At 61.8% G+C, this 24,515-nt stretch overlaps 1 protein-coding gene across 4 annotated transcripts; it reads right to left on the bottom strand.

Annotated features, from left to right (window-relative positions):
• Positions 1-779: 779 nt before the first annotated feature.
• CPZ (carboxypeptidase Z) lies at positions 780-24,515 on the bottom strand. Of its 4 annotated transcripts, none has more exons than XM_012744797.3 (11): positions 24,419-24,515; positions 18,908-18,940; positions 17,060-17,434; positions 14,623-14,832; positions 11,828-12,024; positions 11,287-11,448; positions 10,754-10,912; positions 7,506-7,641; positions 5,258-5,397; positions 1,893-1,992; positions 780-1,268 (listed from the first exon to the last, which is right to left on the bottom strand). In XM_012744797.3, exons 1-11 carry the CDS (start codon positions 24,501-24,503, stop codon positions 901-903), a joined length of 1,965 nt encoding a protein of 654 aa, XP_012600251.2. In that variant the 5' UTR covers positions 24,504-24,515; the 3' UTR covers positions 780-900. The 4 variants fall into 4 exon arrangements, with proteins under 4 accessions (XP_012600251.2, XP_075849478.1, XP_020137506.2 ...); XM_075993363.1 differs by lacking the exon at positions 24,419-24,515 and adding an exon at positions 19,283-19,351 and having other exon boundaries at positions 14,623-14,835; positions 18,812-18,940; XM_020281917.2 differs by lacking the exon at positions 24,419-24,515 and adding an exon at positions 19,283-19,351 and having other exon boundaries at positions 14,623-14,835.

Here is a 24,515-nt window from a genome sequence, read left to right as displayed (position 1 = left end):
CGACGTGAAGGGTCCGGGATGAGATGGCTGTCTGCAGCCAGGGAGCGAGGCCGAGGAGGGCCCCTGCCCCACCCAGATCTCGGACTTCTGCCTCCACACTGGGAGGCAACCAGCCTGCCTTGTCTCAGGGCCCGGTCCGGGGCGCCGTGCTGCGCGGCCCTCGCTGACTGACACCCCTTCCTTGCCAGCGTTCTCTGACCGGCTGCACAGCTCTGCCTGGCAGATCCCAGGACCAACCGACCCTCGTGAGGGTGAGAGAGGAGGACCAGGACGGGTCCCTGTGGGGAGAGTCCCTGCACCCAAGCTCGTGGCATCAAAAGTGGGGGGGGGGCAAGAAAGACCGATCCCCTGGAGTCAGGGCCTTGGAAGCCTGTGAGCCTCTGAGTGTGACCCCTCCGACCCCAAGTTCTCGACAGCTCTCCTGCCCTCCAGGCCTGGACCGTGCCTTGGGGTCATCAGCTGCCTCCCTCTTCCCATAGAGGTGGCCCTGCACTCCTGGACAGACAGCTGTGCTGCAAGACCCAGAGCGCAGGCTGCGGTGGCTTGTGCCCCTGCCCCCAGCCTTGCTGTCCCCATCTGTAAAGTCGGTGCAAGGTCTGGGAAAGGCCAGTTGGTCCGGCGGGCCCAGCACAGGTGGGCTGGAGGCCCAGCCCTGCACCCGGCTGTCTGGGGCAGCAGGACCCGTGCCCAGGGCTGTCCCATGGGCCAGGCCAAGGCTGTCTCCGGGAAACAGGTTGGGTTCCTTCCCGTCCTGGCAGGTACTGCACGCAGAGCCTTCCTCACAGTAGAAGGTGAATAAAAACACTTTAATAAAACTGCAACGGCTTCATGGGGTGTCTGTGGCAGCCCAGGTAGGGACGCAGGTGGCCGGGGCTCCGCGCCGGGGAGGAGCGCGGCGGGCTAGTACCTGAGCAGCCAGCGCGGCCTGTGCGGGCTGAGCGAGGAGAAGTAGGACCACCACCAGGGCTTGCTCCCGCCGGCCGAGGGCGGCCTGCGCGCCCCCAGGGGCTCAAGGTCAGGCTCGGCGGGTGCCCCCCGAGGGTTGGCACCTCCCGGCGGGGCGTGGGTCCCGGGCCCAGTCCTCCGCAGCCCCTGAAGGAACTTCTTGGGCCCCATCCCCAGAGGCTGCAGAATGAAGTCCACTCGGCCAGCCCTCTTCATCCGGGCGGGGATGGTGACTTTCTTGATGACCTTGGAGTAGCCAGGGGCTTGAGCAATGACGATGTGGGACCCTGGGGGCAGCAGCCTCCAGTAGTCGCCATCCGGAGCTATGGACAGGTGGGATGAGGGTGACTCGCACCAGGGCTGCAGACCCAGCTCTGAACGAGGGTGGGAGTGACTGGGGCGGGACGCACGAGGGCAGGCAGACCCCAAACTGCACTCGCCCCTGCATGGGCCTGGAATGTCCTTCTCTCCTCTTTTCTCGGTCAGACTCCTATTCATCCCTCAAAGCCCAGCCTGTCTTCTCTGAAGCCTTCAGTGACCATCACTACCCCCGATACCCAAGTTCCTCTCTGTTCTAGGCCGGGTCTCCACCAGTCACACAACACAGTGTGCTGTGGAGTCCCCAAGGGCAGCCGGGGCCCACGCAGGGCTGGACGCACCGTGGGGTGTGAGCGCACAGGCTCCTGAGTGGGGCGGCCCTCCCCAGCCATCCCCGAGAAGGGGCATCTCCCTGGGAATCCAGAACAAGCCCGACTGCCAATCAGCAGCCACGACCCCAGTGACCTGGTCTGTGGACAGGGGTTGCGGCTGACGCAGACCCCGGGCTCCCACCCACTGCCGACCAGGCCGGCCTGGGAAGAGTGACGCCGACCTGTCAGGCACTGGGCCACCGAGAGGCGTCCCCTTGGCAAGCACAGGCCCCAGGTGAGGGCGAGGAAGGAGCTCACCTGTGGTGATGTCGTGACGGATGCCTTTGACCAAGATGCGGGCGTTTTTGACGGGCTTGCCGAACTTGTCCGTCACCACACCCTTGATGCCGCGGTGCACCTGGGGGGGCGGGGGGGGCGCGGGGGGTGAGTGCCGGGCGCGGAGCAGCCCAGGCTCGCACTGGCGTTTGGAGGGCTCTGCGGCTCTGCCAGGCTCCGGCTGACTCCACGTCGGAGTCAGGAGTCAGCTGGCGCGGAGGACCCTTTATTCCGCCACCGCCCTCTGACTTGTCTGCGCCCCTCCTGCCCCCCGGCCGCGCCAGCTGCCGTCTGTGCTGAGGCTCGGGAGGGCGGCGCCGGCAGGACAGACGCCCGTGACAGCAGCGCGGTTTCCCTCCTGCACGTGGCGGCCGACCACGCCTTGGTGTCATCGGCAGGCGAGAATCCTCACTCGGAGGAGAGAGCAGCCAGAGCTGGACACGCCGGCCAGCCGGCGGGGACCGGCCCTGCACACGCAGCCGAGGCTCACGCTTTCCAGAGGGAAAGCACCGCCCGCAGCTGCCGGGCCACGTTTCCTCTAAAACCACCCTGTGGGCCAGCCAAGGGGCCTTCTCCGTCCAACAGCGACAGCCGGGGCTGAAGGTCACGACGAGTAAGAAGGGGACACCGGGGTTGCCCCCGCAGCCCTGGCCGTCGGGCCCTGATGCCTCGCACTGCACACCGGACAAACCGTCTCCTTCTTGTGCCTCAGTCTCCCCAGCTGTGAAACGTGTCGGTGGCAAAGCCACAGGACCATGTGTGCTGCCAGACCCACTGTGCGCCGTGCACTGCTCTGCGGTTTAGCCAATGTGTGAACTCCCCTGATCCCACTGCTGCTGTCCCCTCACTGTGACCCACGAGGAAATGAGGGCAGCTGGTTTGGCCGATGACACATGGCCAGCGAGCCGCAGAGCTGGAGCCGGACCCAGACCCGAGAGTGCCCACGGCTCGTCAGCACCCACTGTGGCGCCACCCGCAGCCCCGCCAGGCAGAGGTTGAAGCTCGTCTCTCCCGCCCTGGCCAGTCCAGCGCGGGCTCGGGAAGCCAGAGCCAGCACCTCGCATCGCATCACGCGGTCTCAGCCCCCACATGGTGGAGGGCGTGTGACTGGCCACCACCACTGCCCTGTGGGCCTGGGCCCACCGCCTGGGTGCTCTTGCCACAGGCTGCTGCTTAACAGAGCCGCGCACCTGGGACAGTCCCTGCCAGACTCCTGTCTGGGGGCGCATAAGGTAACATTCCCCTGTGTCAGGGGAGATGGGGAGAAACAGGAGGGACAGAGGACACCCCCAAGGGCTGGCTCCCGAGCCCCTCCACCGAGAACCCCCTTTGCCAGCTTCCCCACCTGGCCAACTCCTCTCCCTTCAGGTCACAGCGCACACGCCTCTTCCTCCGGGAAGCCCTCCCTGATGACCAGCCATGCCGGAGGCTTCCTCCACGGCCCCACCGTCCTGAGCGTCCTCCCTCCCAGCCCCGACCTCACGGTGGTGTCACTTCTGCCTCCCTGCCCCGCCTGAGAGCTTGCTCACCCGACGCCAGCCTGCACGGATAGATTCTCTTCCGCCCTTGCTCTTGGGGCGCAGAGCCACCTCCATGCAGGGAGGGAGAGATGGCTGCGCCGCCCCCGCTCAGGGCGACGTAGACACCCACCCGAGGGCTGGTCAGGATAATTTGAAAGAAGCCTCAATTGGCCACGACAGACCCGATCCTTATCAGGAGGCAGCGCCCGCTGTCCTGGGGGCCGTCCGTCTCGGGAGCCGGCCAAGCCTGCTGCCCGGCTGCGCAGCGTGGCACAGGCTAGTAAATCTTCACGTCCCAAGACTTCACGTGCAATATCACAGAGCAATCCCAGCTCCACGCAAGGCTCCTTAAAACTCATTTTCGCCAGACAGCCGTAAAATGAAACGAGCGCGGAGGTCTGGCCTGGAGCCGTATTGAGTGACGAGACTCGCCCAAGTATCGAGAGGTCGCTGGCTGGCACGGCCATCAAAAAGAAGCTCAAACACACTAATAGCGTTCAATTATTACCTGGGGCTGTGTTTTTTTCCTATGGCCGCAGCCGCTGCTGTCCCAGGAAGGCTCTGCCCGGTTCTTACCTGGAGGAAGGCTCCTGATCTTTCTAGAAAGGAGGGGGCTCACGGGCAGAACTGGGGTCTGGGGATGGGCAGATCTGGCTCAAGCTCTGGGCAATCGCTGGGTGGCACTGGACAGGCCATGTCACTCTCTGACCCTCTGCCTCCTCCGCTGGCAGTCTCACAGCCACCGCGCACCTCGAATGTGAGCCCGGGTGTGGCCCAGGGACCCCAGACCAGCACTGTCCTTCCCCTAACCTATCTACAAAATGGGCAGTCCTGTCTGTACCCAGGACTGGTGTCAGAAGTAGATGCCATGTATGGGTGGGTGCCACCTGCAAGTGCTGAGCCCTTCCTCGCCCTCCTGCTGCCTTTGGGCAATCCTGTGCAACTGGCATGATTCTTGAAAATACTTGGAGAGAAATAGCAGAAGCTTCTTCTAAACCCGGGTTCTCTTCTAATGGCCTCCCGAGCGCCTCCCCGGTCCAAGCACCTCTGTGAGCCCTACTGGGGGAGGGCAGGGCCCGCACTCACACTGAGTTCTGGGGAGACCTTGGCTCCCCGGTCCAGTGAGGGATATTTTAGACACACTCTCAGTTGTCCCCACTCACTGTCTACCCACCTATTTCTGGGCGACCTCAGCCCCGAGACAGTGGTCACCCCTCAGTCAGGCTGCCTGCCCCTCCCTGGGCCACTGACAGCCCCTTTCTGCCTGTGCCCTGCCCTCCAAGTCCAAGGGACAGACATGCCCCAAAGCCCTGCCTGGAGTACACAGCCCCCTGCAGCCCCAGCCCTCACCCCAGCGCCTCCCCGAGAGCAGTGCCCACCCCATCCCACGGCCCACTGCCCCCACAGCCCCAGGATTGCAAAGACCCATGAGTCCTAGCACGCCCCACCCCTGCTCCAGTCCTCCTGCCCGGCTGCCTGGTTTCCCCACCCTTCTTTAAGACGAAGCCCCCACGGCCTCCGAGGCTGGCTTAGGTGGCTCCCCTGGGCAGCCCCAGCCCCTGCACTCCCTTGTTTAATCGTGCCCCTTTTAGGCCATGAGACCCTTGCTCGTGGGGACTCTGACGTATGGCCCTGGGATACCCAGCACGCTGTTGGTTTGAGTCATGCATGGACGGTTAACTCACAAACGCGTGAAGGTTAAACGCGTGTTCACGTAGGGCAGCGAGGCCCACCACGCACAGCCCGAATGCAGAGGCCGAGGGGCCACGCGGCGGCTGAGTCTGCCCCCCCAGGCCCCCAGAGCAGCGAGGCCGCCCAGGAACTCACCATCTCCATGAAGTGCAGCAGCGGCTCCTTGTTGTGCTGCCAGAGCGGGTACAGGGCCTCCTCAGGGGGGAACTTCACGCAGCCCAGCTCCACTGTGATCTCGAAGCAGTTCGTGTGCAGGTAATTGAAGTCGGACATGCCTGCGGCACAGGGGCAGCCACGCCGTCAGGGGCGCGGCCGGCCACGTGACCATGGGCAGCGTGCACGGGCCGGTGCGTGCAGGCATTCACCAACAGCGGCCACTCTTCTGTGCGGGGGCTGCACACGAGGTGGCTGTTGTCAGCCCACCCTACAGGTGAGCAGGTGGAGGCTCAGGCATTTAAGGGCCTTACCCAAGGTCACACAGTGGGGAGGGCAGAGCTGGACTTTGCACCGGGCGGTTTGGTGGCAAACCACCCCACAGGCTTAGCCACACACTCTGCTGTCTCCAAGTAGAGAACAAACCGATTTCTAGTGGAGAAATGGGCAGCAGGTGGCGGGCAGCTCCCTGGAACTGGCCTGGAGGTCCCCAGGAGTTTGGTCTCACAATGATGACAATGTCCATTTACCCGGATGCTGTCCTGACAACATCCAGGGAGGGTCGTCTTACTACCAACATCTTCCAGGACTCGGGGCCTGGCCAGGCTGGACAACCAGCCAGGGAGGCAGCAGAGAAAGATGTCACGGCATGTTAGGCCAATTGAGGCCCCACCAGCTCCTGCCGCTGCTCCATTTGCTGCTGGAGTTTCTTGTCCAGCAGAAGCCATGACTGTCTCTGAGGTAGGCGCTGACAGGGGTGCGTGGCACTGACAGGGCAGCCTGCGTCAGGGCCATAGGGAGCCCCAGTGCCCATGGCCACTGTTGACTGTCACTGTGCCGGTCTCAGTGCAGCCACAGTCCCTCCATCTGGCTCTGGGCCTGGCCACCAGCCCCATACTTTCCCTGGGCCCATGCCCACTGCAGGAGGGAGCCTGGCCTCTCCCAGCTCAGCCCATGGGGGCCCTTTGCAGATCCCAGTAATAGGGCCACAGAGGACCATGTTTCTGGGTGACCTCAGCCCCAAGACAGTGGTCACCCCTCAGTCAGGCTGCCTGCCCCTCCCTAGGCCACTGACAGCCCCTTTCTGCCTGTGCCCTCCCCTCCAAGTCCAAGGGACAGACGTGCCCTTGGATCGGTGTGCCTGGGCTCTGGGAGGGGGAAGCTGCCCTGTCCAAGGGAAAAGACTACGTGTGCCAGTCACGGGAGGAATGTGTGTAGAGCAGGCCGTGGACGTGGCTTCAGAGCACAGGAAGAGGGCCACCGTCTCTGCCTGCGCAGGGAGAGGGGGTTGGAACGTGAGTCCCGGCTCTGCCATCTATGGCCATGGACCTAGAGCAAGTCCTTCCCTTGTCTGAGCCCGTGCCCTCTGCAGGACCACGCAGATGGTCTGAGCAGGGTGGAGTAGGGGCGGCAGGCCGTGCAGCACAGCTCAGCTGTGCTCCTCAGGGCACACGCCAGCGTGCTAACCACACCCCGCCGCTGCCACGCCTTCACCCAGGGTAGCTTCAGCAAATAAAAGCACAGACGCCCAGTTAAAGCTGAGCTGCAGACAAATATAACATTTTAGTGTAAGTATACCCCATGCATATTCTTATAAGTGTATCCCATCATTGGGACATACAGCACTAAAAAATTCTTCATTGTCTCTCTGCAATTCCAGTTTAACTCAGGCTCCAGTATTTCATCGCAACATATTTAGCCCCTAAAAGGCACAAAAGGATGGGTCACGGGTAGAATCGTGAAATGCCAGCGGTCCTAACGCTGCAGAGAAGGCAACTGGGAAAAGTGGGCTCTTCCACATGAGGTGCACTTCCCCCCAAGGCCGCAGGTAGACTCAAGCTGCCTCCGCCCACCAGGAGGCCTTTGGGGGTCTCCAATATTCGAGAGCTAGTTCCCATGAATAGGGTGTCCTGTGAAGCAGCCCCATCCCCGCCATGGCCCCTGCCTCCCTCCCAGGGCCATAGCCCCGTCCTATGGCCCTCCCCTCCCCACCCCCCATGGCCACAGCCCTCCCCTACGGCCCGCCCCAGCCTTGACCCAACCCAGATTCAGCCCTGCCCATAGCCCAGCCTCACCTCCACCCGTCCCTGGTCCCACCTCTGCACTCTGCCCTGCCCATGGCCTCGTCCCACCCCACCCCATGGCCATAGCCCTTCCCCCAAGGACCCACTCCAAGCCTCCCCACCCACAGTCCTGGACCCCCCCCAGCCCCTGCCCCGCAGGGCCGCACCTCCTGTGAAGCTGTACCAGTCCGCCCCGTTGATGATGCTGCCCCTCTTCAGGAAGTTGCCCCCACACCTGTGCTCCGACTTGTCCATCATCATGGGGTGGACGTCGGCGTAGGCTCTGGACAGCAGCTTGAACATCTGGAAAGGCGAACAAGAAAGGGGTTTCCTGCGAGGCCAAGACCAGAGGGGGATCCTGCAGGAGCGCCAGGGCTGGGACCAGCGCAGGGAGGGGAGGAGGAGAAGGGGTGGTGTCCGAGCAGCGGGCAGGGACTGTGCAAAGGCCAGGGGTGGCCACAGGCCACTGCCAGAGCTCAGGTGAGTGCGGGGCTGCACACCTGGCCCGGGAGCGTGGGCTTTCTCGCAGAGGATGCACACTGGCGTGGGCAGGGTGTGTGGAGGTCAGCTTTGCAGTTCCTGAAACTCCTGCGGGGGGTGGGGGGATTGTCGCAGGGGTGGGCCACGTCTTCGTGGAGTTCGTGGCCCAAGCAAACCTTGTCTATGAATGATCATTTCTTCGTTCCCCTCCCGCTGGGGCTAACCAGCACCATCAGCTGCCGGGCCGCTCCTGGCCCACCACAAAGCTGGGCGGACTCTCTCGGGGTCTGCTTCTGACCCAGCCGCCTCCCTGCTCCACCAAGGCCTCCCTGCCCCACCGTCCCTCCTCTCCATCCTCTCTCTGGGCCTCCCTCCTGTCACTGACCAGTTCCCTAAGGGAAGGCATGGAGGGCAGCCAACCGCAGCCCAAACCCTGGAGAAGCTCTGGGAGGCTGGCTCGAGGCCTCGAGAGACACACGGATGCCCCCCAGTAAGCTGAGCCAGGTGGGCCGGCTGCCGGGCACTGAGCAGGCCAGGAACACAGGTGAGGACCACAGAGAAACCCAGCCCACCAGGCTCCCTTGGGAGCCCTTGGCAAACTGTAGCTACGCTAATTCCCTGGGTGGGTGGCGGGCAGGACGGCGCTGGAACCACGCTCAGAACAGGATTTTGGCAAAAGGGAAGATGCAGAGGTGGGAGCGGCCACGTGGCTGGCATGGAGGGCCTCAGATGCTGTCCCGGGCACTGCCTGTCATCCCTGGGGCGTCCTGAACCTCTGGGAAAGGGTTGGGAAAGGGGTACCTTGGGCCACACCAGCCAGCCCTCTCCTCACACGCCCCTCAGCCCGAGTCTCTCCTGGGACTTTGGTTTCCACAGAGACTGCGGCTGGCTGCAGGGCTGCAGGGTAATCGATTGGTGATTGATGGCTGCTGGGAGCAGGCTGACTTTTTCTGACTCTGGTGGGACTCATTGAGGTGAACTTCCCCCCTAGAGACACCTTGCAGCATCTGTCTCTGAGCAGAGAGACGCTGAGCTCCGTGACGGGGCTCCGGCGCACCTGCCTCGCCCGGACATTGCCCGCTCTCCGAGAGCACAGGCAGGCGGGGCCCGGGCCGAGAGTGGGGGCACCCAGCCAGCCCGCTGGCACTCGCTGAGTGCTGAGCACAACCTGGCACCCTCACACCCTTGGTATGTGCTGGTTGCAGGAGTCAGCGAATGAGTCAGTTAGTGAAGGAATGAGTGAGCAAGAGGATGAGTGAGCAAGTGGATGATGAATGAGTGGATGAATGAATGAGTGAACAAGTGAGGGAATGAGTGAATGAATGAGTGAGTGAATGATGCATGAGTAAGTGGATGAGTGAGCAAGTGATCAATGAATGTGTGAGTGAATAAGTAAATGAGTGAGTGAATGATGCATGAGTGAGTGAATAAGCAAATGATTGGATGAATGAGTGAAAGAAAGAGTGGGGAAATGACTGAATGTGATGCAGGACAAATGGGCCAGTGACCCGGTGTTGCTGTCACAGCCCCCTCGGGCCCAGGGTCAGGGAGGGCGCTCACCTGGTCTCATCAGAGCCACCTGCCCAGCTCCTGCTGCGCAGCCAGCCGCTACCCTACCGGGCTCCCCTGGGTGCCCGCACACAGGTCTGGCTGAGCCTCCAGGTTCCTTCCTGGCCCTCAGCTGGAAGTCTCCAGCTCATCTGTGGGCTCCATTTGGGAGGTCACTACCCCAGGAAAGCCCTCCTGAAGCCCTGGCCGGGTTAGGTTGGGGGCTCACCCTGCACACGCACACCACACTTGCACACGCACACACGCATGCACACACTCAGCCATCCACGCACACCCAGCCTCCATATCCCACCATAGACTAAGGACCCCAGAGCAGGGACCAGTCCCACCTGCATTCACAGTGCCAGCTCCAGGACAGGGAAGGGGCTGGGTGACGCAGGGTTGATGACCGGCCATGCCGCTTGGCCAGGGGCCTCAGAGAGAAGGCGGTGTGAGTGCTGCTAGTGGGGAGCAGGCCTGGCACTTTGCCCACCTGGCCTTTCCCCTAACTCTTGCATGGAAACTGCTGCAGAGGCAGGGACAGCCTGGCCTAGCCCTAACCCTAACCCTAACCCCTGTCTGATCCACCAGGAGGCCTGGGGAGTGACTCTAGGCCAGTCCAAGTGGAGGGGCAGGAGGGAGGGCAGACTGGGCCTGGGGCGGGGTCGCCAGGGACAGCTCCCAGAGGTGAGAGCCAGCACCCTTGGCTGTGGACTGTGCACCTCGGATTGCACCCCTCCGTCACCTCCACAACATGGGAAGTGCCAGCTCCCAGGCCCTTCCCAGAGGACCAGCCTGCATGAGCTTCCGTCCTGCGTGGCCCATGAAGGGACAGTCAGGGCTGCGGCGTGGGCAGTGCGTGGTTCTGGGGAGAGTGGGGTAGGGTCCTGCACCACCATGCGCTGCACCGCCTGCTGGTCTAGGGACAGCAAAAGAAACTGAGGCCTGGAGAGGAGCCGGCAGGCACCCTCTGACTCCCAAGGAGCCCAGCGCCTGACAAGCCTCCTCCAGGGAGGGAGGGACATGCCATGCATGCTGCAGCACTGCCCCCTGCCGGTGGTGTGGGCACCTCCCCATGAGAACTCCCGGACCTGCCAGGTGGAGCGGCTCTTGGAGGCAGAGCGGGCAATGCACTATGGTCCCCAGAGCTCCTGGTGGGGACGCCCATGAAAGGTGGGTGCATTTGGCCCCTGGAAGCTCAAGGAGAGGGGCTGCTCCCCGGGCCAGAGGCTTCAGGAGGGGGCTTCCCTGGGAGCTGGGCCCAGAGGGGCCGGTTCTGACCCACACTGAGCATGGAGGCTCCTCGGGGCCAGGCCACTCCTTTGGCTTCAGGGCACCCGCTCCCGGGCTGCACACGCCCCTCCCTGCACACACCACAGCCTCTCACCTTCTCGTCAGGCGTGGGAGAAAACATCTTTTCCTCCTGGGGGTGCTTGGAGAAGTCGAAGGGGTAGGACACCACGAGGTCGCCCCCATGGAGGCTGGCAGAGAGCACAAAGGGTATGGTCCGCATCCACTTCATTATCGCCTTGGTCTCGGGGGCCACCTGCCCCAGACAGAGGAGGCGCCCTCAGGGCTGGGCACACCCGCTGACCACTCCGCCACTCAATGGGCTTCCCCCGCCCTCTGTGCTCGGGCCGGCGCACCCGACAGAGTGTGCGGACGCTGTTAAAGGTCTCCGCCAGAAAGCGCCGTCCGGCCAGGACAAGGTGGCTTCAGCAGGGCTCACCGGTCACTGAGCACCTGCCGGGGACTCGCGTTTTCAAAGTTGTTCCCTGAATCCCAACAACAACCCTGTGAGGAGCTGTCCCCATTTCACAGACAGGCGACTGAGGCTCGGAGGGAAAGGCAGGACCTGAGGGTCCCAGAATGACCTGGGACGATGCTCGGGGGGACAGGGTGGGCAGCGGCGGCTCCTACCTTACCCCACCAGTAGTGCTGCGGGATGGGGATGTGGTCACTGCGCACGCCGCGGGTCTCGGCCAGCCGGTAGTACTCCGACGTCAGGTCGGGGAAGTTGCGGTTCAGGTCCAGGTTCTGCGCGTTCTGCCTCCCGCTTGTCCACCCGTTGTAGCTGGCACCCTGGAACACAGGCCAGTCCCAAGAGAGGGTCAGCACACTCCACCCTGAGTCCCTGCAGATGGAGGCCTGGGGCCGGGCTGAGGGTCGGAGCCCAGACGTCGGGCTCGCTCTGGCTGTGTGACTAGCCGGCAGCCCCAGCCTCCTCTCCCACAGCTGCCCTTTCCATCACAAGTTTTCTCTATCATACGCGTCACCTTTGTAATACACCTAGAGTCATCAGCGCCTCCTGTCCCTTCCACGCCCCGCCGAAGCAGGACCTTGCTGAATCCCCCCACCCCACGTAAAATGACCGGCCCATAGCGCTACTCGTAAAAACTGCCAGTATATGAACAGACGAGGAGGCATCAGGCACACAAGACCCAGATATTGGGGTGCTCACTTCGGCAGCCGCCACCTCATAGCCATCGGGGTTCATGGAGGGCAGCAGGTGGATGCGGGTGGTGTTGACCAGGCGCTGAATGCGGGGGTTGCCCAGCAGGTACTCAGAGCACAGGTACTGGGCCAGGTAAATGAGCATCTCTCGCCCTGCCACTTCGTTGCCGTGGATGTTGCCGATAAGCTTCACCTCAGGCTCCACTAGGAGGAAATACAGGGTCTCGAAGCCTTGTCACAAAGCCCTGGGGTCCCCAGAGGCTCGAACCCCTGCCCCCAGCCAGGCTGCCCAAATGTGCTAGGACCAGTCCATACTTGTTTTGACTCAAGAATCTCTGTGTATAATGAGGTCTCATCAAAGTCATCACTTTTGTTGAGCTCAATTTTTATGTTTAGCCATAATTATTAGCATGACACATCAAAAGTACTAATAATAATATAGGTTAATCATTAATCCATGTGAATTTCATTGATAGCCACTCTTCATGTTCATGTAACAAGACAAGGTGCACATTGGTGCCTCGCTAGGAAAGAAGATGGTCTTCAAATGGTCGGATAAGGATGAATGGATAGCTGATGAGGATGGATGGATGGATGGATGGATGGATGGATGGATGGATAGATGGATGGATGGATGGATGGATGGATGGATGGATGGATGGATGAGGATGGGTGGATGATGAATGGATGAATGGATGGATGGTGAGGATGGATGGATGGATGGATGGATGGATGGATGGATGGATAATGATGGGTGGATGATGAATAGATGAATGGATGAATGGGTGGATAGATGGGTGGATGATGAATAGATGAATGGATGGATGGATGTGTGGATGATGAATGGATAGATGGATGGATGGATGAATAGATGATGGATGGGTGGATGAGTGGATGGATGGGTGGGTGGATGGATGGATGGATGAGTGGATGGATGGATGAATAGAAGAATAGATGAAGGGATAATGGATGGATGAATAGATGGATGGATGGGTAGATGGATAGATGGATTATGTATGGGTAGATGGGAGATGGGTAAGTGGGTGGATGGATGAGTGGATGGATGGGTGGATGGATGAATGGATGGGTGCATGCCAGATGGGTGAGTGGGAGGATGGATGGATGGTGAGTGGATAGATAGATGAATGGATGGATGATGGATGAAAAGATAAATGGATGGAGAGATGGATGGATGAATGGATAGATGCATGGATGGATGGATCAATGAAGGGATGGGTTGATGGATACATGGATGAATAATGGCTGAGTGAATAAATGGGTGGATGGATGCAGGAATGGATGTATGAAGGGATGAATGAATATAATGTGGGAAGAAGAGTGGATGGACTCTTAGCCTTACTAGCTAGTGACCATGGGAAAGTCACTACTCCCCTCTGAACCTCATGTTGCTCTCCTAGAAAATGGCATCTCACTTCCCAGCTGTGTCCAACAGGGACCTTCAGGGGCCAGAATGTATGTTACTTGGATTCCACATCCCAGGTGTGGAATGTGGCTTTGCACACCAGTCACCTCCCTGGCCCCTCTGCACAGGGGTCACCCCTCATCTTCAAATTCCAATGCCACAGGAAGAGCTCCTGCCTTCCACCCAGAGCACACCACAGCTGGAGCGGGGAGCAGAATGGGCCTTGGGGGCCAAGGTGCAGCCAGACAACCTCTGGCTCCAGTGGGAGATGGGCCTTTGGGTTCATGGCGTCCACGCCGCCCAGGCCAATAGGGTGAAACTGGCTGAGATGGCCATCCCAGAAAAGGGACCCAAGCTGAGTAACCAAGAGGAGGTGAATTTTTCAGTAACTCATGAGGATCAAGGGTTGAATGGAGACTCCTTTTCTAGATTGATCCTGTTTGACTAGTGTGCTCATGTGGACAGGTAGGCTGGGGGCCCGGGCTGAGGCAGGACTCCCAGAGGCCTTGCACTTGCCCTGTGTGCTGAATGCTGTCGGTGCCCAGGGCAGGAGACCTGCGTGGCTGTCCCCCTTCCCCACAAGGAGGGGCTGGATCTTCATTAGAACACCCTAGGGTCTCAGACACCACCCGCCCGAGTGGCCCACTGCAACTTAGGGTAGGCAGCAAACTGGAGCTGCGGTAAAAGTGATTCCTAGTTGGCTCTGCAAGAAGGTAGCTCCAAAGGAGCAGTAGCATCTAGCATTTTCCACGCTGCCCCCTCTCATCTCAAAGCAGGATCTCTAAGCCTGTGTGGATGGGAAGGGACTCAGGTTTACAAGTGGAACAGTCACTGTATTCATATCACTCTGTGGTATCACGTTCCAGAGCACTTAGGAAGAGCAGGTCAAGTGCCCGGGACTGTGGGCTGTGCAGAGCTGCCTGTCATCCAACCTCTAGGACAAGGTTGTGAAGCAGTGAAAGTGCACAGCGCAAGGTCCCATGTGCCTCCACGCACAGAGGGCCTGGCGCTCCCACGGCTTTGGAAGGGGCTCGTCTGCTTCTCCGTGACACCCGGACCGTGCCTGGCCCCGGCCTTGCAGCCTCCCTGCAAGCCACACCCTGCACCACCTTCTGCTTTACTTTCCCGGTTAGTGTCACGTCCGTTCAATCCCCGCCAGGTCAGTGTCTCCATTGCTACTAGTCTAGTTGCCCCCAGATTTTCAAGTAAAATGGATATTCTGGGGAAATCCTTTCTACATACGGCGGTTCCATATGCCCTACGTGGGACGTGGCCGTGCACCACCGGCACCTCTGCCTGGACCAGTGCCCCAAACGCCCCCAACTAGTGCACCCCAAGGCCAAGCGGGGCCGGGGTCGGGCCCCAGGCGCGGGGCTCACTCAGCTCGTGCTGGCCTGGGCGGCCCGAGAACTCGATGACCAGCAGCTCCTTGCCGTCGAAGCTGCGCCCAATGCTGTAGGTCTTGGCCACGTGGGCGCAGCGCGCGGCCGTCCTCTTCAGCACGCGCACCATCTGGGCGTAGGAGTGGTGCGCGAAGCGGATGAAGGTCGGTGGCAGCCCCGAGGGCAGCGCCTCCTCAGCCTCCAGACCTGCTGGGGGACAGTAGGGAGCCAGGTCAGTGTCCGGTGCCCGCGGCCACCCACCATGGCTGCCCTGCCCCCCCCCACTGCCTGGGGACGCCTGACCACACGTGGCAGCCTCCTGCCCCACCGCTCAGCAGCGACGTGGTGGAGGGCCCCGCGTGTCTCCCTGGGTGGCTCTCTGCCCACCTGTGTTCATGTTTTCAATTAAAGTTCCCTTTGTAATATTTAGAACAATGTCTGCAGCCAACAGCAGCACCGGAGGGCTGCATAAAGCACCACATAGTCCTAACGCTACTGTGAATAAAAGTGATATGTAGTCAGCTGGGAAATCCCTACACTACAGAGCAGTGGAATACAAAGGAAAAGACATGTCTGCAGAGTCCTCGCCCCACAGGTGTGCTCTGTGACTTTCTGTGTCTTGTTTTCCGTGACCATCGAGCGTAATCACCATGGTCTGCTTTGTTTCCGTGGCGCCGTGTTTACGTGGCACCGTGGTGTAAGCAGTGGCCACGCCAACACGCATCCGGCGAGCACGAGCTACCACGTGCTGCTGTGGGTGCCGTGACAGTGACAGCATTAACAACACACAGAGAGCGCCTGCCCGAACCTAGCCCTGCCTACACCGCAGGAAGAAAGGAGGGGCGGGAGGGAGGGGTCCTGACACGCCTGCTGTCCACCCCGTTCCCCTCCCTAGAGCGGAAGCGCGCAGCCCCAGCCCCCCGGGGTCCGCAGGCCCACAGAAGCCGGAGGTCTCTGCAGGCCGGCCCTGGGGCCACAGAGAGTTAATGCTTTTCCCCACGTGTCTGACTCGCCTGTGGTTTTGATTCTGCTCAGAACGGTTCTCGAAGGGAAAGAAAGCAGATGGAACTGGCCATTTGGTGGCGGAGACTCCTGAAATAATCTCTCTCAGTAACCTCCTCGGGCTTTCCCAGGGCAGTGGGCTTGGCACTGGGAGCCGCCAGGCTTCCTCCCCCAGCCCTGGCCCCCCTCCCCGGCCACCTCCAGCGCCCTGTCGCGCCCGCCGCAGCGGGGCTGAGGGCCGTTCCCAGCAGGCAGCTCGCTGCAGCCGCTCAGAAGCCGGGGTAGACGGCCCCTCTCGGACCAGGAGCGCAGGGTCAGCCCTGCGTCCCGCATGGCCCAGCCCAGACTCTGCCCCAGAGGCAGGTCCGTCCCCCACCCCATCCTCAATGACCCAGTAGAGAGCCATGTATACAGTAGGGGCTCAACAGCTGTTTGCTGGACAGAGCAGTCAGTCCATCAGTGACCGGCTTGGCTCCCTGGGGCTTCTGCTTCCTCCTCCGAGACAGGAGGTGAAGGACTAACACCTGCCTGTCGTGAGCCGAGTGGGGACGGCACCTGCCCTGGGGACTGAACACCGCGGCACGGCTCACACTGGCACATGAGGCTGCTCGAACTTAAGTTTAAAGTCATTTAAATGAAGTAAAGGAGCACGTCAGGCCTCAGCCACAACGGCCACGTGTCAAGCGCTCAGTGGCCGCTCTCTCGGATGGCACGTGGCACCTCCCCTGCGTGGACGTTCCGCTGCCAGTGCTGCTGTGGGCCACACTGGGCTGTGCTGGCCCCTTCGTGCTGGAGGGGTGGACGACAGACTCAGGGGTGACAAGACACACAGGGAGGGCCCTGCAGGCCGCCCTGCACCGGGCCCTCCGTGACCCCCCTGCAACCTCTCCGCATGGCAGACACGAGGGCCCACTGCCGCCAGGCGGCTGCTCCACCCCACTGGTCTGTCCACACCACACACCAGAGCCGTCTCCCCAAGTCCCACAGCCCAAGGAGTCCAAAGGCCAAAATTCCCGTGGGACCCTCGAGGCCCAGACACAGGCAATTCTGAGGCTTTGCCCGCCCAGACCAGGTGCACAGCGGGCACTGCAGTGCTCTGGAGGGTGCACAGGGACCGGGCCACCGGCCAGCCAGCTCACGCCCACATCTGGCCCGAGAGCACCTCCATCCCCTCCGGCCACATCTGCCCCCTGACCGTGGCGTCTCTGGCTCAGGCCTCCTCATCGGAGCCCGGGCGAGGCACAGCCTGGGCGGGGGGCGACCCTCCCTCTGCACTGACCCTCCCTGACCCCTGCCTGGCACCCTGCTGGGTGCACCTGCGCCATCGCGGCCCCTGGGAAAGCGCCAGCTGCTCCCTTCATGTGGCTCTGGCCTCGCTGACCACCGGACACCTGACTGCCCCACTGCCGACAGTCCCCACAGCCTTCCTTACCCCGAAGCTTCTCCAGCGGGTCGTAGCAGACTTCCTCCTCGCGCGCAAAGTAGCGGCGGCAGTCGAGGAAGTAGGGCCAGGCCATGTCGATGGCATCGAAGGCAGGCTGGCAGGCCGCGCGCAGGCTCTCACAGACGTGCCGGCAGGGCCTGAGCGCCCGGCCGCCCTCGCACCGCGGGGCCAGCACGGCGCAGCCCAGCAGCCGCAGGTCGGGGTTGCACTGGCCCTCCAGGAGGTGGTGCAGGACACTCAGCAGGATGTACTCGGAGCTGGCCTCCACGGCCTCGCGCGACCGGTGCTCCAGCGGGGTGGGGAAGGTGGTGTGGTTGTAGGCGCCGTCGCTGCAGGTCCTGAGCTGCAGGCCCACGCAGGAGGCTGGGGAGGCGGGTGGGCACGTCACTCCCTCCCGTGACGGCCCACATCCCGCGTCAGACACTTACCAGGGGCCTGCTCTGCCCTCTCTGACCCCACCCACGGCCGGGGCCTGCAGGGACGGGGCCGCCCGCCACCTGGCAGGGGAGGGCAGGACAAGGGCGGCTCTGGAGGAGGCTGGGGCCTGCGGGACAACCAGAGAAGGGTCCTGAGGCTGACGGGGCTCAACTCCCCACTCGAGAGCAGGCCGGGGCAGACTGCTCGGAGCTTCGGGGACGAAGTGGGGACAGAAAAGCAGACAGCAGTCATGTGGAGGGTCCCCCATGTCGGGGCCCAGGAGAGAGGCCAGCAGACTGCCTTAGGCAGAGACAGGTGCAAACTGCCCTGAAGACACAGCCCCAGGGCAAAGAGGTCCCCAAAGATGCACGCTGCCTGGGCCGACTCGTGTTGCTGGGGAGAGGGCCGACCCCGAGTTGGTGAGCTGGGGCCCAGGGCCTTGGCGAGAAGGCGAGACGCGGACAGCGAGTTTGGCCCGTCTGCTCTGCGTCTTGCAAGGACGCGTGAAGCCCAGGCGGGAGGCGGGGGCTTCACTCTCGCTGGGCAGCTTCGCGCTCGATCATCGTGGCTGTTTCTCCAGCCCAGAGTGGAGTCCAGCCTGGGGTGGACGGGCTCCCGTCTGCACGCAGGGCCCCGCAGACCCCGTGCTGCAAGACGCTGTCTCTGCAGCCGCGGCTCCGCGCGCTCGCCCCTGGCGCCTCCTCCCGTCCTCGGCCGGGCTTTGTGGAGCAGCATCTCACGGCACCAGACGTGACACTGAGCCACGTCTGTGACACTGTGCTGGGAAAAGTTTTTCCTAAGTTTTTAAAAAGTCTGATCCTTCCACTAGAATATGCCAGAGGCCCCAATCTGGCCCGAGGTGACTTGAAGGAATGTTTGCTTCTTTTAGAAAACCGGCTTTGTCCTGAGCACTTCAAATACACGGGATCCCACATAATTCTCAAAATCACCCCAGGAGGTCAGTACACCCCTCCTCTTCCTCATTCCACAAAGTAGGAAATGGGGGTCCAGAGGGGGAAGGGACTTGCCCAAGGCCCAGGCTCACGGGTGCCCGCACGGAGCTGCTGGTGCAGAAACGCAGGCAGACAGGCCACGCAGCCTGGGCTGACGGTCCAGGGCTGCCCCATCGAGTGGGGCCTGGGACCTGGGAGTCACCTCTGGGGGCCGGGCGGGCAGGGCAGGGCGGGCAGGGCAGGGCGGGCAGGGCAGGGCGGGCAGCGTGCGCCCGCCCAAGGGCAGGGCTGGCCAGTCACTGTGTCTAATTTCGAGCTGTGTGAGGAGGGGTGCGGGTTTGATTAACGGGCCGTGTTAGTCATTACCCACTTGGAAACACGGGTTCAGCTCTCTAAACTGTTTTGATATCTGGAGGGGCCGGAGCACGGCCACAAAACAAAACCGGGGGAGGTCCAGGTACTGTACCGCTCTGTGCAGCTGCGGGCCTTTGGCATTCACCTGGAAAGAGACACACCATCGTTAGGAACACGGCCACTGCGCTCACGCATCCCATAACTATGCCCGTTGCCGACCAAGTGCTCGCAGGTCCCAGCCGGGGCCACCTCTGGCGAGGTCACCCATTTAGTTTTCACAGCAGCCTCTGGGGTAGACACGGCGTCGCCCTGATTCTCAGGGGAGTCTCGGGTCTCAGGCAGGCCACGTGACCTGCCGAGGACCTGCAGGCGGACGGCAGCGAGGCTCAGGGCCTCCGCCTGGCTCAAGGCGGGCTGACCAGCGGTGCCGGTGCCGGCAAACCCTCTCCAGGGTGCAAAGCCCCACCTCATGGTGCCGGCCAGTTACCTCGGCCTGAGTATTAATACTCCCATCGCGGCCAGTGTCAAGCCTCCAGCAGTTTAACAACTAATTCTCACGGAATTCTGGAATATTTAACAGTCGGTCCCCAGGGCCCCATCCTGCCTCCACCACGCCCGATTCCGACCCCACGGTATTCAAAACCCCGCCAAGAGTCAGCCGAGCGCGGGCTCCCTGCCCTTGAGAACACGCTGCAAGAGGGAGTCTCACCATTTATTGAGTTGGGGACCCTCTTCCAAGAAAAAAAGGATCAACACACAAAACTATCCTTGCAATTGTGCGGTTTCCAGGGCCCTCCCCAAAGGCCAGACACCTGGACCCAACAGCAAGACCCTGTGAAGGCCAAATAAAACCAACCTAAACCAACTCCCACTGCTGAGTTTGCTGTAGAAGCAGGTGCCAGTGCTCTGTGGGAAGGGTGGACTCCCAGTGAGGAACTCAGCGCCAGTGTCAGCTCAGCTGGCTCTGGAAGGGGCCTTGAGGGCGGCCAAGAGTGGCGGAAGCCAAGCGGCAGGTGTGGAACTGCGGGCGGGGAGCAGCCAGGAGCAGGTGGGCGAGAGGCTGGAGACAGAGGAAAAGCTCTGCTCCTGAAATCCCACCCAAACCCGGGACTGAGCCTTGGGCTGGGAAGGGTGGGCTGCGTTTAGGGGTTCACCTTAAAACTGGGGGGTCGTGAGAGCTTTCGTGGGCAAGCACCCGACAGCAGCTCCCCACACGGAGACGACGGGGGGTGTGGACCTGGTCCCACCGTGCGGGCCGGGCGCTCCCCCTCCCGAGACGCTGCCAGCGCTCGGCTTCCCCACTGTGGACCAGGCAACCACAGACCCCACACCCACGCCGACCAGCGCACAGAGCTCTCGTGTCACGGTGACATTCAGGGTCCCCTCCCGCCACCAGGAGCTCATTAGCAACACCGGTTTCCATCCTCGTAACTGACGACAAAAGAGCCATGTCAACTCATTTAGGGTGCACAACAGGGAGAGTGCAGACGGCCTGGGAAGACGCCCGCTGCCCTTGCACCCACTGTCCCTCCCGGTCCAAACCACGTGGTTGGAGAACACTGGCCATGTCCTCGGGGCACTGGGGGCAGGGAGGATGCCCAGCATCAGACCTGGAAGTTCTGGGCTCCAACCCCACTGTCACAGCAAGGAGATCTGGACGAGGGGCTCTTTTGTGTCCCGTCCCTCACTGTATATGGGGCTCATTGTGATCCCTCTGTGGGGATGTTGTGAAGCTTCTATGGGGTGGGCGCGCCCAGTGCCCAGCACAGGGTCTGACCTGGGGAGATGTTCCATTACAACAGCACTCGCCACTGCTGTTCCTGTTTTATAAAAACCCGGGACACCGAGCAGAAGTCCTTGATGCTCTAACTGGCTGGTGCCACTCGGGGAAGGCAACGGGCGAGAGTGTCATTTTCCTGGAGTGTCTGGGCAATGGGACAGCAGCCCTGACCCGACAAGGCTGCGTGCGCCCCCACCGTGCCCGCAGACGCCCGCAGCACAGGTGGGGCTCGAGTCGGCAACGGGTGGCTTGAGTCCCCCGCACATAATGACCGCTCGCTCTTGGACCTGCAGGCATGGGACCCGAGGGGCACCCTCGAGGAACCCCATGGGACTCACAGGCCATCACAGTCCTGAGTGTTCCCAGGTGTGTGCTCCCACCACTCTGCAGAATGAAGGAGCCACGACATCGTGAACCAAGACTTTAGGGAAAAAAGAAAAGAAAGAAACTGGCCTGGGATCCTGCACCGTTCTCTGCCCGTCTGCACAGCTAAAGACCGCACGCTGGGCAGAGCAGATGAAAGGCTTACATCCACGCAAGTCCCGTGAACACCTGTCCTGTGCAGCATCCGTGTGGGCATGTGCCCCACCGGCCCTGCTCGAGCCTCTGCATCCAAAGTCGGCCGTTGGCAGGGCTTGCGCTGGCCCCAGGACTCACCGTCTCACCCTGAGTCAGCTCCGCGGCCAACGCTCACCACAGGGACAGTCTTAACCGAGTGCCCCTGGCTGCCTCGCTGTCCACACATCCCGGGGCTCCGATGGCGTAACAGCTGTGTGCCTGGCACGGAGCTGAGTGTGGGGAAACCTGGGACTCGTTCAGATTCTTGGCAGATGTCAGTGAACAGGAGGACTAACTCTAACCTGACCCTGGGCCTCTGCTGGCCTCAGGGAAGTGCATGGTGAGGTTTCCCTCCCTGTGCCAGCCCCTCCAAGGCCACCAAGTGCCCAGGTCCATGAGCACCTGGACCACCAGGCAGGGGCTGGACAAGCAGATATTTCTTGGCTCCTGTGGCTTCATATCTCCCTAATTTACTTGCAGTTGAGAAAACTGAGGTTCAGAGATTGAACATCTTGTGCCTCAGTTTCCTCATCTGTGAACTGGGGATAATAGTCATGCTTACCCCCAGGGCAGCTGAAGGATCAACGAGGTCATGTGGGAGCAGCACCTGGTGTGCAGTGGGCACACTGTGGCTGGGGGTGCGCAGCGAGCAGGAGGACTGCCCTGTGACCCTCCCACCAGGCCGGGCTGCTCGATCGGGGGGTGATCAAGGTGGCGAGGGGCCAGCACCGCCAACTGGGTCACCCCTGCTTCTGGGGCGGCCCCAGGTATAAGGAAGAGAGGGCGCAGGTCAGTTTGCCAGGGCTGCAAACCAACGTGGTTGCAAAGAACCCCAGGTGGGCAGGGTAAGGCAACAGAAGGTCACTCCCTCGCAGTCGGAGGCCAGAGCGCTCCATCCAGGTGTGTCAGGGCTGTGCTCCCGAGAGCCCCAGGGAGGCTCTTTCCTGCCTCTTCCGTGGCTCGTGGCCGCACCCCTCGCCTCTGCCTCTGCAGTCACACCCCCTTCCTCCCTGCCTGTCTGCCCAAGTCCTAGTCCCCCTTTTCTAAGGATACCAGCCATTGGACCCAGGGCCCACCTGGCCCAGTAAGACCTCATGGTCAACAGATTTCCTCTGCACAGGCCCATTTCCAAGCGAGGTCACGCTTTCAGGCAGCAGAGGGTACAGCTTCAACATGGCTTCTCTCAGGGACACAGCTCAACCCGTGACAACGAGCCCCACGTGTGCTGCTCTGGCCACAACAGTCAGGATGGGATGGAGGCGGGGCCCAGAGTGTTTGTGCAACTGCCCCGAGACCACACAGCCAGTTCTAGAATGAGGTTGGGCCTTACCCAGCTGGCTTGGCCTCTCCGGGCCCCTGACTTTCACCCACAAAAGGGACAGACCAGCCGACCCAAAGCCCAGTGCCTGCCCTCCCAGCCCCCACCTGCTGTTCAGGCACAGAGTGCGGAAGCCAGGGCAGCACGGATGGCCTGTCCATCCTCAGTGCAGCCACGCACCCCACCCACAGGACACGTCGAGACAGCCCCGGACACTTGGCCTCCCCTCTCCGTGGAAACACAGAGGGGCGGAAGCCTGCACATCTGGAAGGGTCTCAGACCACACTGGCCCACGTGGTGGACAGGTGGCGACTGAGTGCTTGAAACGCAGCGAGTGCACACCGAAGTGCGGGTCGGCGTGAAACGCCACATTCCAGATTTAGTACTAAAACAAGAACGTAAAATGTTCCATTAGTAATTTTTGTATTAATGACAAAATATGGGAATAACATTTTGGGCATATTATGTTAAATAAAATTTGTTATTAAAATTAATTTCACCTGTTTCTTATTATCTCTTTAGTGTGGCTACTAGAAAACGTGCAATTATGTGTGTGGCTGGCGCTGGTCTGAAACCTGCTTTTTAGCCGTTTGGTGCCTCACAACCACCAGGTGGCAGCATTTCTTCAACCAAGGGATGGAGGTTGCGCTGAATCCCTCCCTCCTGTTCCTCCTGGTCAGGGCCTTCTCTAGCTCATGAGAAACCTGGACGAGGTCAGAGAGGTCAGGCCATCTGCCCATGGTCACACAGCACAGTAGACAAGTCAGGATTTGAACCCAGGACCCAGCCCCTAGCAGCATGAAAGTCACCTTAGCCCCTGCAAAGACGGGATGAGGCAGAGGGGACAGAAATGCCCAGGCCTGCTCGGAACTCTGACGTGTGACAGGGCATGGCAGCCCTTGGATAAGGAGCCTGGCTCTGCCCACCTCGGCCTGGCTCTGCAGAGGCACTTGACTTCCATGCTTGTCTGCAAGGAGGAATTTATTCTGGAAACGCTGATGACACGCGGGCTCGGCGCAGCCAGAGACAGAGATCACCCTGCCCATCCTCCCGGTGAGGAAGGGGCGGCCAGCAATGCCGGCGTCCAGAGGAGGAGGCCGCACCTCTCCCTGGGAAAAGGCATGTCAAGGAAGGCTTCCTGGAGGAGGGGGCTGGGGTCTCTGACAAGCCTATGATTGCAGACACGTTCAGGGATCTCAGGGTTTTCCGCGGGGTGGGGGTGGGGGTCCAGCCCTGACACTGTGCATGTTCTAGCAGCATCCCGCGTGCACCTGTGCACACACCCTGCCTGGCCGGGGCAGAAGGGGGGGCAGAGGCAGGGGGAGGTGGGCAGAAGCAGGGGGAGGCCCAAGGAGGACGGAAAGTCCAGCTGAGAGAGAGGAGGGAAAAGACACACGCTGGCACCAGAGAAGGGCGTTTGCTCCCAGGGGGACCCCTGAGCCCGAGCGGACCCCAGCCCGCCAGGAGCACAGCAGGCGGCTCCCAGGACCAGCCCTGAGAAAAGCTGGCGGATGCACCCCCACACCCAGGCGCAACGTAGGGGCTGTGCCTCTGCCACCTGTGCCCACCCCACTCTCAGACGACCCCTCAGCAGGTCACATACACAGGCACCTCCCCCGCAGCGTCCCCCCTCCCTGCCCTGACCCCTCCAGGAGCACCCACACCCCTATCAGCCCCCTGGGTGCTTTTGGGGACACCACGGTCCACACAACAGCCCCCAGCTGGGAGGGAGGGGTCAGCAGTCCTGGAAGGACCTGGGGTGCCCCTGCTGCTGTGCCCCCACCCCAAGGGGCCTCGCCCCCTGGCCCGGGCAGGCGGCCCACTGCTGCCCGCTGCGCTCAGTCCTGGGGTCCCGTCCAGATGCCACCCCTGGTCCCAGGTCACATGGCGCCCGCTTTGGGGACGTTCTCGAGGGCATGGGCGCGTGACCAGCGGGAGGAAGGTCCCGGCGCGGCGGGCGGCCTTACCGGCGGGGTCCGGGGCCAGCGCGCACCCCCGGGCGGCGGCGGCCAGGGCGGCGAGCAGGAGCAGCAGCAGCGCCCGGGCCGGCATGGTGGGCGCGGG

The sequence above is a fragment of the Microcebus murinus genome, chromosome 16, assembly GCF_040939455.1.
Source record: "Microcebus murinus isolate Inina chromosome 16, M.murinus_Inina_mat1.0, whole genome shotgun sequence".
NCBI lineage: Eukaryota > Metazoa > Chordata > Mammalia > Primates > Cheirogaleidae > Microcebus > Microcebus murinus.
This window is presented reverse-complemented; position numbering and strand designations above follow the sequence as displayed.

Bases quoted from the DNA above. Each gene is read 5' to 3' on its own strand.
- CPZ (XM_012744797.3), bottom strand. From the start codon at position 24,503: ATGCCGGCCCGGGCGCTGCTGCTGCTCCTGCTCGCCGCCCTGGCCGCC. The intron at 14,833-17,059 runs GTAAGGAAGGCT...GTCCCCCAGCAG, and splicing joins CCCGCTGGAGAAGCTTCGGG to GTCTGGAGGCTGAGGAGGCG. The intron at 7,642-10,753 runs GTGAGAGGCTGT...TCGCCTTTCCAG, and splicing joins CTCCCACGCCTGACGAGAAG to ATGTTCAAGCTGCTGTCCAG.